General features: G+C 40.1%; 1 protein-coding gene across 7 annotated transcripts in view; it reads right to left on the bottom strand.

The window, feature by feature from the left end:
• The window catches only part of SPECC1 (sperm antigen with calponin homology and coiled-coil domains 1), a 78048-nt gene that overhangs the window by 7099 nt on the left and 52846 nt on the right, over nt 1-18103 (bottom strand). For 4 of the 7 annotated variants that reach the window (XM_042830043.1, XM_042830044.1, XM_042830042.1 and 1 more), the window contains 5 exons: nt 12266-12411; nt 11951-12051; nt 11494-11575; nt 8123-8273; nt 6875-6977 (listed from right to left, as the gene is read on the bottom strand). In XM_042830043.1, the coding sequence (XP_042685977.1) occupies nt 6875-6977; nt 8123-8273; nt 11494-11575; nt 11951-12051; nt 12266-12411 (583 nt within the window). The other 3 variants (XM_042830047.1, XM_042830048.1, XM_042830046.1) reach the window with 3 other exon arrangements.

The following is an 18103-nucleotide window of genomic DNA, read 5'->3' on the forward strand; positions in this document are numbered from 1 at the left end:
GGTGACCAATCAGTGTTTTCACTGATTGTCACTGCAGCCAGGCAACACAAGGAAAATGTCTTGGACTTTGGGATGGATAGAATGTAAATGCTATTTTTAAAATTACCCAGCAGGACAGAAAATTACGTGTGAGAGCACTGCACGGGCATTTATTTTATCCTTCCAATCTAAAGACTTTTATTTGCTTAAAATATAAAGCCCCTTGTGGGGGAGCAGGGAGGAAAAAGGTAGAACTCACCTCAAATTAGTTGTCTGCATTGGAGAAGCACATTTAGGAATTGGCACCACTGCAAAGGGGGCTTGCAGATGAGTAATGAAATGGATTTCTCCCAACACGTGAAGATTTGGGTGCTACACATGTTTTCCAGACCCAGCCCTGGCTTCAGCTGGGACATAAAGAGAAACTGCATATACCCAGTCAGCTATCTGAGTGCTTTTATGTAGAAGAAGAAAAGAATTATTCTGGAAAAGAATCAGGAATATCTTGAAAATTCATACTCAATTTCCATTATTAAAAACCCTCAGTATTGCCCTGTTATCAGAGCACCTTTCCAGACGTGACTGAAACTCATCATTATCCACTGAGATGATAAGATGATTTGTATTTTAACAGCCTGGAAAACCAAGGCAATGTTATGCAAGACTGCCACAATCACAGAGGTGGCCCAAAACAGACTCAGGAGCAAAACTCCTATCCCCCTATTATCAATTTTCATTTAAACACGGGGTTGACCCTCCCATCTAGATGGCTTTTCCTAAGATTCCCTTCAATTTTCGCATAGATAGGAAAAGTCTCTCTGAAGTCAACATCCTCTTCACAAAACTAAAATACTTTCTGCAACAATTGAAAAAAAACTCAGGCAGAAATTTTAACCAGTTCTCAGAAATACACCACATACCCCACTTCCTACCAAACCTCACTGCACATACGTTCCGCTTCTGAATGTCAAAATGTGTTGAGCACTGTGGGCACAGTGCTGTTACAAACACGTGCGCCCTCTCATACCAGATCTGCTAGTGTGTGGTGCTTTAGAACGCACGCCATTGTGCACCAGAGAAGAACTCTGATGCATTAATGGCATTGGTAAATACTAAGACAGATAGCTTTTTCTGTTTACTCAGCAGGCTCTGAGTAAACAGAAATCTAATCCAAAACGTGCAGCTTGGTGTGGCAGAAGAAATAGGAATTCATAGAGGAGTTCCTCCAGGAATACTGTTTGGAATTAATAGATGGCTGTCACTGAAGTCTGGAGGTGCTTTTTTCAGTGTTCTTCTTCAGGCATGGTCATGAAGGAGTTTTTTGGTTCTCTTCCCAGAACACACAGCCCTTTAGTACATTTGCATGCTGTAGCAGCTGAGAAATAAGCATCTTGTCTGCTTCGTCCAGCAGCAGCATCCACCTCCCTACTGCAAACGCATTGGCCTCTGATCACCAGACCAGAGTGAACTTTATACCCTCATCAGCCTATGTGCATTTGTACATCTTTGGGTGACAGTTAAAACAAATATAAAAGCTTTGTAACTGTTTCCAAACCACTGGTCAACCAGTCTCTTGCTACAATTACTTGACAAACAGCACACACTGGCACAGCCCTTGTTTTTCTCCCCACGCTTTTGCATCCTTGCTGCATGAAGAACATAATGCAATGCAGACACTGCAACTTTCACATGGTCTGATATACCAGCTTCATGCAGTATGGGCACTCAGAATTGTACTTAATGACTTTTCGGTTATGCTTGGAAGAAATTTGCTTCCAATTTCTGTCTTTCAAGGCTAAGATAGCTGTAATAGCAGGAATACTTCAGGACAGGCCTTTTTCTTCGTTTTGAATAACTATCTGAAGCACATCTGAAAGGCACTGCTATTAATACAAACACACAAGACGAAGGCTGAAGTACTCAGACTCTTCTCCATGCCATTCTGTATTTCTAGAAGATACAAAGAACACAGATACCCCCAGGATATCTCACCAGAGCCCTAAAACTCCCTGTGTCTTAAGAAATTGAAGCTTCAGAAAACAATTCACAACTTTCCAGACAAATATTCAGGATGCTGGGGGTACAGATTTTTGTATTTTGCTAATTCAGACCAAACAATACAATGTCAGAGAGTATTGCCCTAAAAATAGTTTCTACATGCTCCTAAGAATACTTTTTGAAACAGCACAGTGTTCTTGGAACTTACTGCAATGTTAAGTGACTCCAAATAAGGCAGGGAAACAAATAAATCATTTTCTTCTAGCTTTGCTCATAGTTGCTAGCACACTTCGTGCAGAATAATGAAAAGGAATTACTTTTTCCAGAAGCAGCTATGAAAGTTAGGTAAATATCATGCTACTAAAGACTTTCTGCACGCCGGTGTGATTCTTCCAGAGGCATGAAATTGGGTGGCACTGCCCTATATGTGAGCAGAAGTGCATAAGTTACATAAGTTGTCATGTTACAAGGCAATGGCTTGCATGCACAGGCAGGGAAACTATGAAAGAAAAACATCTTCAGAGGTATAGGTGCTATTTTCCCCTGTCTGTTCTAGAGCGTTCTTTACCACCTCCTATTTCACATTCCCCTACTTAAGACAACCACACAGGTGGCTTCATTATAAAGGATGGTAGTTCTTCAAGGAGCAGATCCTGAATGGGTCCCATTAAGCTCACTTTAATATTGCTTAAACTAATTACCACAATGGTACTTTTAGAGAAAAGTCTCAGGTTCTCTTTTCCTCTGTGCCATAGGATGGAGGCATAGCTGCTGGAAAAAACGTGAACAGTGCTTCTAAGCAAACGATATTTATTAACATGGCAGAAGTTCCCTCCCTCTCTAAGGAGAGTATGAGGCAGAAACAATAATCCTGAGCTCTGACGATGGTGGGTTAAGTGCCTCTTGATGCTCCATGTGTTCACAGCACATCTGCGGATAGCAATAGACTTAATCTAGAGAGGTTTGGACTCTTGACAAATGGTCTCCACAGAGAGCAAATAGAACCTGAGCACTCAAATAACACCACAGTCACTAATGATATCATTATGGGAGGTGATAATGCTACAAGAATGACTTTCAGCAGCTTTCAGGAGTTACAGCTCATGGGAACAGAGCCTATGAGAACAGAGGCACCCACCTCCTGCTTCACATTGTTGCTATGATTATAACTTTAAAATAAATGAAAAAAACAACAACAAAAACACTAGACAACAGAACAAGAGCTATTTTAACACAAATGACTTACTCTCAGCAGGCTCTGTGGTTGAAAGGACTTGTAATAATTGAGCTTCGGAACCACAAAAGCAGTACTCAAGTTCGGTCATCTCATCACCCTCATCACATTATAAACCACGATATCAGCAAATTCACAGAGTAAGGAGGAGCAGTCTATATCTATCCAGCCAAAGAGATGTGCCAGTGCAAAATTCTTACAGGGAGCCATACTTTAGATTAAGGGTGTTTGGTTTGTTTTTTCCAAGCTGGAGTTTTTTCCTAGGGAGGTTTTGCAAAAAGCTGCTGAACCCAAAGCCAAAGCCTTATTTCACACTTTTTATTCTTCTTACTGCTGCCATTTTTTTTAGCACTTCTCCTGCATGGTTATTCAAAAATCGATGCCTAAGATGCCAGAAGGTATTCACCCAGCACTGAAATATAACAACTGAAATCATATGGTAGAACATACCATAGTGTTTGACATCTCTTTTTTTTTTTTTCTTTTATTGCGATTAAGCTGAACTTCAACTTTATTTTCATTCTAGAGCTTCTTCACTTTCTAAATAATTACTCTCTCCTTAGTATTCGTATCTTTTTTAATATCAAATCACTGTTTGAATAAGGATCTTAGAAATGGTAGCAGATCAGAGTCACAGATGCTTTCATGTTTTTTCTCAGTTACTGGAAACTCGTGCAATATTTTTTTTAATCTTTTTTTTTCAAAAACAAATCAAACTCTCCAGGCCAACATTCATTTATGTCGCATTTCTCCCAACTCCCTCCAGTGTTCCTCTCTTGTTTTATGAGATTGCCTCCAGGGGGACAGCACACTGATGCTAAAAGCCAAGGAATGTTCCACTGTAGTCAGTGTAAGGATATATGCCAGCAGCAGGATGTAAATTTCTATCTATAGTATAAGCCTTGTATGGATTAAAGCATTTAAAAGTGGAGCCTCGTGCATTGGTCCTTAGGTCTTATCCCCAAATACTCTCCTAGGTCACTAATCCAGCTTTCTCCCAGGAATCTGGGACATGGGTAGTAGAAGCTCATGAGCGTATTAGTTATTCTAATTCATTTTACTTGTATCATTTAATGAAATCTGGTATCTCCACAATATAAACAGAAAGGAATTCCCCTCCTCCTCGCCAGCTCACATTATAATTGTCAATATTAGATGTTGGAAGGCAGTACATGGTGTCAGTGGAAAAAAGAAGTTAGGCAGCTAAGCATCAAGTCTCATTTTCTCTCCTTCCACTGCGTCACCAGGATGAAAATAGCTTGCATCCAAAGCGACTTTTGGTTCTGGGCTTCATGTTAGAAAGACCATGACAGAATATACAGGAACTTGCACAGATGATACCTCACAGACAAGGATATTACGCACAGAAAAGAGTCATGCATGTCATCAGGGCTCTGCTTGCTAGAGTTCATTACTTCATTCCCACCAGAGCTGCGAGTAAGGCAGGAAGGAGGATGACGTTCTTTACTCCACTCCAGGGCTTTGTACTCAAGAATGAAAAAAAAACTCCCTGTGGAGCTTAATATCAGACTTATCACATGAGTGCAAGGGTCAGGGAAAAGCCAGTTCAAGAAAAGTCAGTGAATACACCACAGAGGGCACGATGGAAACAAAAGTCTGAAGAAGAATGTCCAAGAGATAATGCTTCAAGATGAAGCAGTAAGGATAGAGAGGCAAGACTCTCACCATAAATCAGTGAATTGTTTATCCTTTGGTTCATTTGATTTCAATTTCTACTCTGAAATCTTATGCTCTGAGCAATGAGGCCCCCCCGCATCACGAACTGAATTTCTCGGGCTCTCCTGGCTTACAGTGTTTGTCAGCACCATCCCTGCTCTTTCTGAAGGCTGCCGAAGACTCATTCTGCTGCATTAGAAATGGTAATGATGGAGGACAGCCACCAGCACAACAGGAATCTCATCAGAGCAGGAATCAAAATGGCAAAGTTTTTTTTTCCTGAAACATCATCTAAACATCCAGCAGCCACGTATAAAGCAAAGACACGCATTGTCCTCTGACCCACGGACATACTTTCCTCCAGAGGCTGATACCAAAAGGAAAAACAAATAGACTGCCTTGCATACCTCCTGTGTGGCCTGCTATCTGATACACAGCTCCACCACTTGGGTTCAGCACAGAAAAACAAAATTCCTTTTCTACTTTGTCACAGAGGGAATACTTGTCACTCTAGTTACCAGACTGGTACCTACAGCACCAGGCCTGTGTGTTCACAAAGCCACACAATTTCTGAAAGTATTACCATTAGTCCCACCTGGGTGTAACTATACAAAGGAAACTACAGACTGCCTCCCTTACAGTGAACTCTGATGAGTTTGTTTGTTTTAGGAGAAGTGGAGGAAACTCACTATATCTGACATTTAAAACAACAAAAAAAGACAACACCATCAGGAGAAAGTCTAACCCAAGAGATGGTTTTTCTGGCTTAATACAATTTAGGCTTGGAAAAGTTGCATTTTGCCAATCATTTTCTGAATGCTGGATGGAAATATTCCCCCAGTACGTTCTAATGAAAGACCAGGAGAATTTCAGAAGGTGAGATACAAAAGACTATAAATTCAACAGAGCAGAGGATGCAACATTGCAGAACAGCGCTAAGGCAGCATCACATGATTGGAGGTAATCTAACCTTGGCTTTAGTGCTTGTAAGGTGTGTCTGAAGCCAAGAGCTTTCTCTGCTGATTGTCCTTCTCTGGAGTTTGTGCAAATCAGATAAATATGCCAGTGCTAAGAAACAACTTGAACTTCTATAGATCGGTTTATTAAAGGAAAAGCTACTGTCTTTCCTTCCAATCTTCTGCCCCCTGTAGCTAATGCTTCATAAAGAGATGTTGTGAAGAAAAAAATATTATTGACTTTAAAAGTTGGACTCTGCTTTTATTAAAGACATGCTCCAGGGTGCATATCATGTGGTGATAACTGCTTTTGTCCTCTGTTCTAAGTAACAAACAATATTTTTCTTAAGGAAAAAAAATATCTCAACATTATATCAAACCAAGACTGTCCTGCACAGCCAGCATATAGCACAGGATGAACTGTTGTCTAAAACTGCCTTCTCCGGCTCAGTTACAAGCAGAATCAAAGATCTAACTTATCTATGTACAAACACGAGTCTGAGCTTAATGAGCACAGCAACAGCCATACAAGAACTGGACAAAATTAATGCCTGTTTAGCAGTGAAAAATCACTGCACAAAGAAATTACATATTCTCAAACCGTCAAAACTCACTTTGCAGAATTCTGTTAAACTGCAGCAGGTGAGAAAGAGTGGCGTCCTAAAGTGCAATTTTCTCAAGGCCACACCAGTAAATACGTAAATTTTGTGACACACAAAAATGTATTAAAAGTCATTTCAAAAACTGGTATCAAATTGAAGCTGCTGCTCATACACACTAACTCTGAACATCAGTTATCTTTGGTGCAGGAAACATTTCACCTTGCACAACTTACAACAACGTGATACCAGGGACTGCAGTGCTAAAGAAATCGGAAGGAAAAGGACAGAAACATCCAGCAGAAATAAAGGTAAAAATCAGCAGACTGAAATGCACGTATTTCTTTGAAATGATGTTGCTTACTTCCTGCAGACAAAAAAAAAAAAAAAAAAAATCATGAATTATTTTCTAGAGAAAAGTGAAGATGTACCTGGTAGCCCTCAGTCTTCTTCTGGCACCATTTCAGCAGAGCGTTCCTCTTCGAACCGCCGTACTCCCGGGCTAGGGCTGCCAGCGGGTCCTTTCTCTCCACACTGATCCAAGGGAGCGGAAGGGAGAAGAAGACAAAGTACATTTTAAGTCTCTTTTTCCTCCTCCCCCCCCCCCCGAGTTTATAAATAGAATCATAGAATCATAGGGATTAGAAGGGCCCTTTGGAGATAATTAAGTCCAACTTCACTGCTAAAAGCAGGTTCCCTACAATAGGTTGAGCAGAATAGCACCCAAATGGGTCTTGAAGATCTCCACGATATGCAGGGGGTCTGATGATTCTCTAGCCAGATCTCAGCTCAGGGTCTTCCTGTACATAAAGTCAATCCAGCAATTTGGGTTCAAGGTAAAAATGAGGGAGGCTTCATCACAGAATGGTTGGGGTCAGAAGGGACCTTGAGCATTATCCAGTTCAAAAGCTCAATCAGGTTGTGCATGGCTCCACCAAACTTGGCCTCAAACATGTGAAAGGAGGATTGTTTGCTCTTCCCCATGCAAAACCTGTTCCCCTGTACCTGAGGACTAATCAGTGGCTTGTGTGATTCAGTGCTACTGAAATAATATCCATATGACAAAATAGGATGGCAGCACAGAACCCAAATGGAAACCAAATTGTTACAGCCTTCAGAGCAAACATCCTACTTAAAGAATCTGTAACACCAATTAGCATCCAATTGAGGTGCTGCAGAACAAACACTTGATTTAACTGAAATAACTGCAGCCTGTATTGCTGTGAAGGCCTAGAGGACTGTTAAAGACCAACAATCAAAATTGCATAGTCTCTACCCTACAGCTTTTACGTTTGAGAATAATGGTGGAGATCAGAGGAAAATTATGTATCTGGCTCTCCTGTAGGCCTCAAAGCTTTTAGCTTTTAACTCACTATAATGTGCAAAGCTACAGTAAGATAATGATGGTATTCTGGCATACAACTAATGGCTCCTGAAAATTTGTTATCCTCATTTTGTCATGATTGCTCATCTTACAGATAATTGTTTTTACTATAGTCTGAATTTTGAAATTTGAATCTAGTATAGTTTATACAGTCTGGTAATTCAGAGCTAGACAGACTAGCCAGCAGGCTTTCTACTGGAGACAAGAGTCTGTTAATTAAAACATCAGTCTTGGTTCCAGATAATACATCAAATCCGTCCAGTGTGCTGTTTTTCCCAGGAGACTTAGCTGGTACCTGAGTTTGCTTTGGGGTTTCAAGCTGCTGGGGGTAGAGTTAAGCATTCTGCTGCTGAAGGCCATAGGGGGTTTGCTCAGGGATTCCAGGGAGGGGCTTTTTCGGAGGTAATGGTCCGGTTTCAGCTCTTCGTTTCTCCCCTTCAGAAGGTCTGTGGGAATTGAAAAAGAAAAAAAAAATGCTGCCAGCTTGCAGTCTGAGGAATTTGATTAATTACTGTCCTGCCACCCAGCACACAATATGCAGTCTGTTGTTTTGATTCTAAACAAATGTACTCATTTGTTCATTAAACACACATGGGGCTAGGAAACCTTGAGCAGATTAGAGGTGATCATAACAAGGAATGGCTTTGATGACTTCAACAATACGGACTGCCTGGTTTCCTGTGATTGATACTCCTGCTGGGGGGTAGGGGCCTCAGGTGAATGAGGGGAAATACCAAAATCTACAAACTGAAATGTTCAAAAGCTGATTACCAGATATCTTCACCAGAGGTCTGACCAGCCCTAGTATAACACTTGCTTTTCTCTGCCACCAGAAGACATGCAACATGAAAGCCTCTTCGCTCCTGAATGCAACCAGTTCAAGGCAGCAGTAAAAGGCATTTTTTAGCACACGATGCCTGCCATCCTATGTAATATGACTTTGGGAGCTCTCAATATGTTCATAGGAAATGCAGCTGTATTATTATTATTATTTACATCTATTACGCATTTACATATATTATATATTGTTTTTATTATATGGTTATACATATAAAATCCACAAAATTAGTAGACATGGAATCCGAAGTTGATAAGTTTTTGAACAGAAGCCAAGGAGATCATAGAAATCAAATTATCTTCATGCCTCTCAATTATCAAGTAGAGTGTTGGGTAATATTGGGAAAACTGGTGTTTTCTTTTCGGCAGACAAGCTGTCAACAAGCCAGAATCTATGAGCAGCACACTATGAGTTGTTATCAAAAATTAAGTGAATGCAGATCATTTAATATTCTCGCTTCCTTTTCACTTACTTCCCCATATTAATTATTAAATAATTTATGCCTAAGTGTATGAATTCCTCTTCTTATCTTTGTTTCAGCAAAGTGTACTATCACTGCATCGGTCCTACATTTATTTTCAGCAGAAGTGTTACAGCATTTGCCAGACAAGCACGTTGTTCCAGATGGCTCTGGAACCTTTTCGTACTTTAGAATATTCTGTTTAGAGAAACAGATCTACAACAAAGGGCATATCAATAAATAAAACCAAATATTATGAGGAGGAATGAAGGTTTCTCACTAGCCTGTAAGGAAGTGCACTGTTAAACTGTCATTAGCATAATTGAGCTTGGCTAATGGCATGATTCAAATAGGAAATGCTGAGCCAACCAGTCAGGATGCATTCAAGCATGGTGCAAGAAAGAAAAGGATGGCTCCCAGACAGGAATAAAAGCTATTGGAAGCACATAGCTACAAAGAAAAGAAGGGAGAGATGAGGGCATATAAGGAGCAATTTGGAAAAAGAAATGGGATAATAATCACATGAAAAATACGCAACATGATTACGGAAAAAAAAATCACATCCTGTTAGCATGATCAGTTTGCATGAACTAAAACAAACTTTGTGGTTACTGGCTTAAATTATACAGAAGTGCCTGAAGTGGTGCAGGCAATGCTATCCAGCTCTGTACTTTGTGTCTCACTTGCATGAATAATACACTTCCTCTGACTTGCTTCGTGCTGCTAGAAACTCCAGGACAGAATCAGTCAAATTCTGATTCTAACTGAAAAGATCATACTCAGATCATCACTCTCTGCAAAGTAATCTACTCTCCTCTTCAACCACAGCACATTTGGGTCAGATTAAGGACACCACAGGACGCTGCTGTAATATTAGTCAGATAGAATCAGCCAGAAGATTATTATCATGGAGACTACTTCAACTCTGAATTTCCTTGGGGATATTTTTTAATTCAGTCTTGTTTGCACAGGACTTGGATCAACTGCCTTCTAGGGTTATTTAGATTGGAACCAGAGCTATTACAACTTCATAGTGAGAAAGCACTTGCAATGAATTACTGGGGCTAAATCAAATCCAGGTACAAAGAGAAATGATAGACATAGGAAGTCATTAGGTAAGTGACCATAAATTTTAACACACAATAGTTAATCAAATATCTGTTGATTTCAATGGATTTCCATAGAACAATAGTTTATAGGTAATAACAGCAATTATCCACATCCTGACCTGGGATATGTATTATTAAGGACTCGAAATACATCACAGTTGACAGATTGCTTCACCATGGAATGAATCGATAGAGATTTTAAGAGTCTTGTGTTCTGTGTAGGATCAGAGCACATTTTCATGCAAGAGATTTCCTGGAAATCAATTGATAAATCTAAGTAAACTATCTGTTCCACTAATAACCTCTGCTCAACTATCATTTACTCATACAGAAGCTGGTAGCACAGACTACAAAAAACAAAGATGTTGTTTATGTTGCCATCCCTGTAAGCTGCTTTGCTGTTCAGATCCGGTATCTTTTCATTTTTGAATGGCGGAAAGGGCATTTTACCAAAGTATCTGAAGAGTTTAAAAATGAAAGCGGGTTCCAATTTCTCCCTGTATTAGCAAACTTACTGCAGAAAATTCAATCTACCACTGAAGAAGTTGACTGATCCTTTTTTCTCTCCCTATAGTTTCAGTTTGACTACATGAATATAATTTTTCATCTGTCTTCACAGATTTGGTCATCTATTGGTACCAACTTCAATTCCAGTGCAGTAACTAAATTCAAGACTAGATAAGCAAAATAAAGGGCCCCAGAGAAAAGGGGAAACAGAAATCAGTAAAAAAGAATGTTAAGAGAACAAAAGTGTGAAATAAAAACAAGTGCATCTCTTGAGAACTCTCAAAACAAACTCTTTCAACCCTAAACATGACTGCTCCTAAAATGGTCCCATCTGTATCTGAAATGTTTGATGTATTTCAAATGAAGCTCAATTCAAAAATATTCAGGTCCCCAAAAGACAGTGTTTTGGACTTGTTCCAAACACACATACACTGAACAAAATTCAACCCTCTCCAGTTCCACAGCATGGATTAGAGAGGTGCCATGGATACTTTGGAATAAAGAGGGCAAGTTTGTGTTGGCAAACCCTAGTGCATCAGTTGTTTTTTTTTTTTCTTTTTCTTTTTCTAAGGCTACAATCAAGATGGGAATGGAAACATGACAACATCAATAAGCTCCTTAAGACAGACTCTAAAGACATATTTTCGTGTTTTCTTTGACCATATGTGAAGAGGAAAAGTGGCCCAGAAGGACTAACAGTTAATGACAATGCTGGCAAAAGCAGCAATATTTGTACATTTACTGCAATTTACCTGCAAGTGGAAGGTCTGAAAGATCTGTGTGCTTGACAACACCTTTGCTGGCTGGCTTTGTGTTATTATAAACAGAATGTCTCTGTGAAACAAAAAAATGTATAAAAGAGAATTAAAAAATACTAGCCATCATACTCATGCAGATGTTTTTCATTCTTACTACCAATAACTAAAACTTAATTTCTAGATAACTGTGATTAAAGTTCAGAATTGTATTCCAAGGAGTTCACATCCGTCCACTGAGACCTCTAAACCGAAGTCAAAGGCAAACTTTGATCCTTTTTGTTAGTACTAAAGCATTTGATGTTCCACAGCAAATAAACAGATGAGTTTCCCTTTCCCCTTGTCCACATACATATGTTGGCACACTGAAGCTGTGTCATTCAAACATGGCATCTATCCATTCTCCAAGTATCCATTCTCCAAGCTCTCCAGTGATTGAAAGAGTTCCTCGTACCTGCATGGGGGAAACAGCAGCTGCAGGGGCTGTCCTCACTGGAATTCCACTTAGAGGGCTCCTAGGGACCTTTTGAACTGTGATGTTTTGTCCAGTGCTACCTTTAAAGAAAAAGCATAGAAACGATTGTGTTTCAAAACCAGCCATCTTCCTCTCAGCAGAACCAATGACACAGTGACATTTCACAGATAGTACGTCTGAACCAAGCACTGACAGAACATTTCCACTAAGCAGCAACACAAAAAAAAATGACAAGAAATACATATTCATCACTCAAAAAGAAGGAAAAAAACCCCACTACAGTATACAGCATACCTGAACATCCTAAATCAAATGATTTTATCAGCGACTTCACAGTGGCTGCAGATTCTGATGGCGTGGGAGATGCCCTGCTAATGCAGACTCCTTGCCAACGGTTGGCTGTATCTGCCTCTATAGATTCTACCTCTTCAGCTGTCAGCCTGCAAAGCAGAAACCAGAGCAAAGTCAGCAGCAACAGGAAACACAGGCAGAAACTGCAGGTCTTCACGTGTAAGGCAAATCTAACGATGCAAATCTTACATTGTAATACCCGAATATAAACCCACTGTTATAATGCTCACGCTCATTTTTTGGAGTGTTTGGAGAGTGGAGTGGAGAGTTTTGGAGTGTTGAACAGCATCTATCATTGTTTAGAGCCTAGCAAACATGAAATCATTGTGTATTAACAATTCTTTCTGTTGTTAGCTGTATCATCCCCATTTCTCATCTTCTGCAGGACAGAGGGCTATCATGGGAACAAAGAGTTTTATGAAGTTCAGGTCACCACAGATCATCACCTGAAGACTGGCATTCAGTACAGCACTGGGGCCAATGGGCTAATGTGGTACTCAGAATATAACAAGGAAAATATCTAAACAGAAAGATGTCATGTTATGTTCTATGTTTTTAATTGATGCAACTTCTGCTGGCGTCATTATTATCAGTTAAAATCTCATAACTGGAAAAAAATAATTAGCTGGACAGGGTTCAGATTAGAACCACAAAAGTTAAACCAGAAAACATGCTTCATAATGAAAAACGCTGAAATTCAACTCTTACAACTTATCAACAGAAACATCTGCTAAACCAGTAAACCCTCAATTGCCACCTCTAAGCAAACATACAGGGAATAAAACTCAGAAGTGCTTCATCCTAACAGACACAGGAATACCAAAATTCAGTGGTTGTAGTGAAGGTAGATGTACTCAAAATAGAAGGCCCCTATTTTAACAGTAAGGATCATTCAGTTACTCCATTGATAGGAAATTTTAAAGTCAGGATAAAGTGGTGAGCATGAAAGAAATTAATACAGAAAAGTCCACATTACATAAAAACTGCAAGCATAATTGTAAGTATAACTGATGATTCTAGTCATGCATTTTATGGGTCTGGATGAAATGGCTTAGCACTGACACTGTACTTACCTAGTAGTGCCCAGGCAGACTTCAAGTGTAATTACCTAGCTTTAGTTTAGGAAAGCTGTAATTAGACAACAAAGCCTAGTGACATAAAAAAGAGAGTCTTTATTACATGGTTTTCCCTATCTGCTAGCAGCTTAAGAAATGCACATTGATCTACAGAAGCTGAGGCATCACCATTCCCCTACTCTGCAGTAAGGTAGGCACCCAGGGCTACATGAACAGAAAACCAGAAGAGATTTCACAGGGCGCCTGGAAGACTCCAACAGGCAAGTACCCATGAGACTGAACAACTCCTGTTAGTTAAAAATAGAACTTGGAGTCTTCCTATTTCCCTTTTGGCATCACAGCCTACAAAATGCAAAGGGCTAAAGGGTGTCAATGAATAAGAGAATAAGAGTGACTAATGCTTCTATTTTTGGCAGAGCTTAAGGAGGTGCTGTCTTTAAGTAGGCATTTCTTTGCTAATTCATTCAAGCTCCTTGTGTGCCAGAAGGGACCGCAGAGGCAGATGGCTAGAGAAAAAGCCATTTCAGTTCCATTCTCCATTTAATCCAATAAGGAGGAAAGGCAAACTGGATAAGATCCACAGAGCTCTGAGGGAGCCACTGTTTTACTGGCTAATTTTAACCTCAATCCTTCACTTTTTCCTTCATGGCTTTTTAAGATATAAATAACAAATCATCAGGTGATGGCATCTGCACTTCATTGTAAGAAAACACAAAGAGAATAGATTCCAGCTTCAGGAGACTAAGTCAACCAGTGCAATCCATTTTGTTTCCAAGAATTAAAAAGGCCACTATGTAAGAGTTCTGTCTGGTTTACCAGGTGAGAACGATCAAGTACAAGGCTTGTGGAGAGCCATCATTTCAGCAGAAAAGTGGAAGCTGGACCCAGATTTCATTTAGCCAGAGAGGAACCATACTGAATGGTAGCACAAAACACTGGAAAGGAGTGATGGCTGCCAGTATTAACGACAAGTCTCAGCCAGACTAGAATCACTGAGCAGGATTTAACTCTGAGAAAAGCTCATGCTTCACAGACTAGTCTAGCCAAGAAGACTAAGTCCTGCTACTAAGAGGATGGAGTTAAGCAAAATGTCAGCATCTGCTATATGCTTACCTTGAAACAAGAATAAATGGTTTGCACAGATAAAAGCTGCAAGTGCAGCTGGCTTAAGTGAAGCAGCTACAGCATGAAGCAGAGCACTTTGGCCACAAAGAAATCGAAACGTGCAGAGTCCTTTTCACAAAACCACTGCTTAGTTTCATTCACTGATGAGAGAAATAGACATCATGAGCTTTTCTCTAAAGACGAGTTACTCTGCTTGTTTTCTGGGTTTGGAATGTGTGGACAGTAGCCAGCAAGGTACAAGTCTTTCTGTGCTTTATGTATAGATTTTTTTGCAAGAGCAGCCATCGTACTTTTGAAGGTTTCTGAATTGCTCTGATGATCTGCTCATTACAAGTGGCCCAGGACAGCAGAACCATGTTTTCAGAAATAATTACTCTGTAATCTAGTCTTCATTATATTACATTGTTGTCAATCCTCCTGAACTCCAAGTGACACAAAGACGACACACAGTTGCTGATGCACAGAACAGAAGAGAAGCCAAGAGTAGGCAGCAGACAATTCCAAACACAAACATTTATTTGGCACTTCAATATATATAATTTCTTAAACATAAAAACCAACATTTAACAGCTGCCAGCACAGTAAAGAAAGGCAACACAAGTGTGCATGTATGCATACACTCCAGTAGAATGGCACATAGGTGAAGGCTGTGCCAGAATCCTGCAGAATTCTCTAGCTCAGCCTCCTCTGAGATCAGGCCCCTGCTAGGTCTTCACATCCAGGAGAAAAGGATGGAATCCCATAGCCAAAATATGTAATTCCAGTCCTGTAACAAATCCTGATGATATCCTGGTAGAGACTGTGACTTTTCAGTTTCTCATCAGCATCCAAGTAAAGCTCTCTTCAGGTGTCTCCAGTAGCAAAACAAGTTCTCCCTGATTATGCACTTCACCTGAGTTAAGGGCATGAGAAAAACTCCTCCTGAGAGGATAATGATTAGAGCTTGACGTATTCGTTGCTATTCCTTCTGGATCTCTTCACCTGCAATTCTCACAGCAAGGACAAATCTCTCCTCTGTGGGACACAGCCTGTGAAAGTCGGGTCAGGACATCGTGCTCCTTGAGCATCACCCTGCTTCCTAGCACACGCTGAGTCAGACATGCCACCAAGTGGTGAGTGCGCTGTCAACACAACATTAAAAGGCTGAAACCAACAAAACAGCTGATACCAATTAAATAGCATAATATTACTATTTCATTTTCCTGTTGGATTTCAGTAAATAATTTCCACGAGCAACTCAAGAGCTGCAAAGGTGGGAATCACTAGAGAGTTCGTGTGCATTTTTGCACACAGATCAGTATGCATGTGTATTTAGACACACAGATTTATTAATATTATATGGAGAACAAATGTGTATGCACATTAAATTTTACAAATCAGACATACACGTAGTATTTTTTTTGTTGTTTAAGCTTCAAATAGAGCATCTGAACTTCTGTTCAAATGCCTATAAGCCCCATCACTCCAAAGGGGCCATCAGTTATTTCAGTCTCCCAAATCTCTGTGATTACTTCTAGTTGGTTTTAAATTAATTCAGAACTTTTTCCTGCCTCACGGAGTCTTCTGAAGAGAGAAGCATTTTGAAACAAAGAAATCAGGCTCTTGTCCAAGGGGAGAAAGCGGACCTGAGCAGATTCACACTTGGTGATACACTCGACTTTTGCAGGCAATAAAAAACTGGGGGTGCTTTTCTCCAATTGAAACTTCCCTTTTTCAGCTGCAAGTTGAAGGCATGTCCTGAAGTGTCTCACAGGCCTGGCTATGCATCCATCCAGGGCTGTGTTAGCTGGTAGAGATCAGGCACCTAAGGAGATACAGACAACAATGGGAGAAGTTAAAAGAAGCAGTACAATGCCCATTTCGAGGTACAGCTCTCTATTATACAGTTAGTCATCCCATCATCACCAAATAAAGAGGAAAGAATGATATACAGGTGCAAGACCGGTCTTACAGGAATGCCTTAACACTCCACTAACTCTGCTTTGGGACACAATGAGCAACCATCAATAACGTAAATCTGTATTGCTCAGATAGGAAAGAAAAAAGTACTTAGAGCCCAGAAACAAGTTTCAGAGGATAAGGGTGGTTGCATACTTGGCTTTCTTTGCCTATATTCAGTTAGGGCTATTCATCCAAAATGGGTACGTGAACCTGGTCACATAATTAGAAACACACTGCCCTCAGCCCAGGTTTAGTCAGGGTCCTTCCACTGAAGGGCCCAAAGCAATCTCTGTTGGGTACCAAAAACTCTACAGAGCTAACCAACAGATCAGTTGATTAGAGCAAACAGTACTTCAAGAACACTTGAAGCTCTAAAATCCTACTATGCTTTCTTAAAAAGAGAGCAGAATGATCTATCAAACCTCTAAAAGACAGAACAGCTGCAAAACACAGGCACAAATGAGCAGCACATCAGCACATAAAGACTGACATAAGGTTTTAATACACATAGAGTACAAGCTTATTTCCAGGAGAAAAAGCATGTAACACTGCCATGCTGCAGCATTTGAGACTTTAGGAGGAAGAACAGAAGCAAATTAGTGGGATACATCACAAGCTTCACTTCAGGCTTTCTTTTGAGGACTTGGTTAGATTTTATTATTATTATAGGAAGTGGCTCATTTAATTCCAGCTATAATTTCTCTGTCTTCTGAATGCTGCTCCCAGCCCAGCTATTTTCCCACCATGCTCTTGATTTAAGGTACCTAATATTATAGTGCCAACATAATTCTGTGAAAAAAAGGGAGGGAAAGAGTCAAAGGCACACCTATAAACTCGCTCTGTTGCTAAACACTGTATTGCTAGAAAGGCTCCAAAACGCATGTGCATGAAGCCATAAGGGGCCACTCAAAATTTGGATGCACTCAGCAGCCAATGTGTTTGTTGTGATACAAACCCAACATAGTACTGGAGATGATCTCCAGTTCAATATTTGATCCTAAAATAGCTACAAAACGTGAGTTTATTTCTAAGGTGAGTTTTTTGAAAAGGTGAGACTTGCTACAGGATGACAGGATAATTTAGGCTGGAAGGGACCTCAGGAAGACACCTTTTCCAACTGCCTGTTCAAAGCAGTATCTGCTATGAGGTCAGACCAGGTTACCCAGGGCCTTATCCAGTCTGGTCTTGAAAACTTCCAAGGATGGAGACTATGTTATCTCAATTTCCACCATATCTGAGAAAAGTTACAAGACTTTCGGTGGATGGCAAACTTCTGCATATAACTGCAGAGAAATAGCATTAACTACAATGTGAAGTACCATAGGTCTGTTTGAAATGTGGTAATCAATTTGTAGGTTTTAATCAGTACTAATTTGGGACAAGTGAACTTCTCTCTCCTTTGTTCCACTTGTTTGATGGTGGACCAACCTCCCCCCAACATTCTTAGTCATAGAATTAGACATTTAATCTGTGTTAAAGTCGCCTTTGGGAGGCTCTTACCTTCGTTCAGATGAACTCTGATGACCTCATCAGGATTTTTTCTGCAAGTTCTTTGGCTGTTCCTGAACCAAAAGTGACTTTTTGTCTGATTAGAAGAATGTAATGGTGAAATCAGTGTTGGAGGCAGGAATTCAGGCAG

Source organism: Centrocercus urophasianus, unplaced genomic scaffold, assembly GCF_019232065.1.
Source record: "Centrocercus urophasianus isolate 14NV4802_14NV808 unplaced genomic scaffold, USGS_Curo_1.0 seq_33, whole genome shotgun sequence".
Lineage (NCBI taxonomy): Eukaryota > Metazoa > Chordata > Aves > Galliformes > Phasianidae > Centrocercus > Centrocercus urophasianus.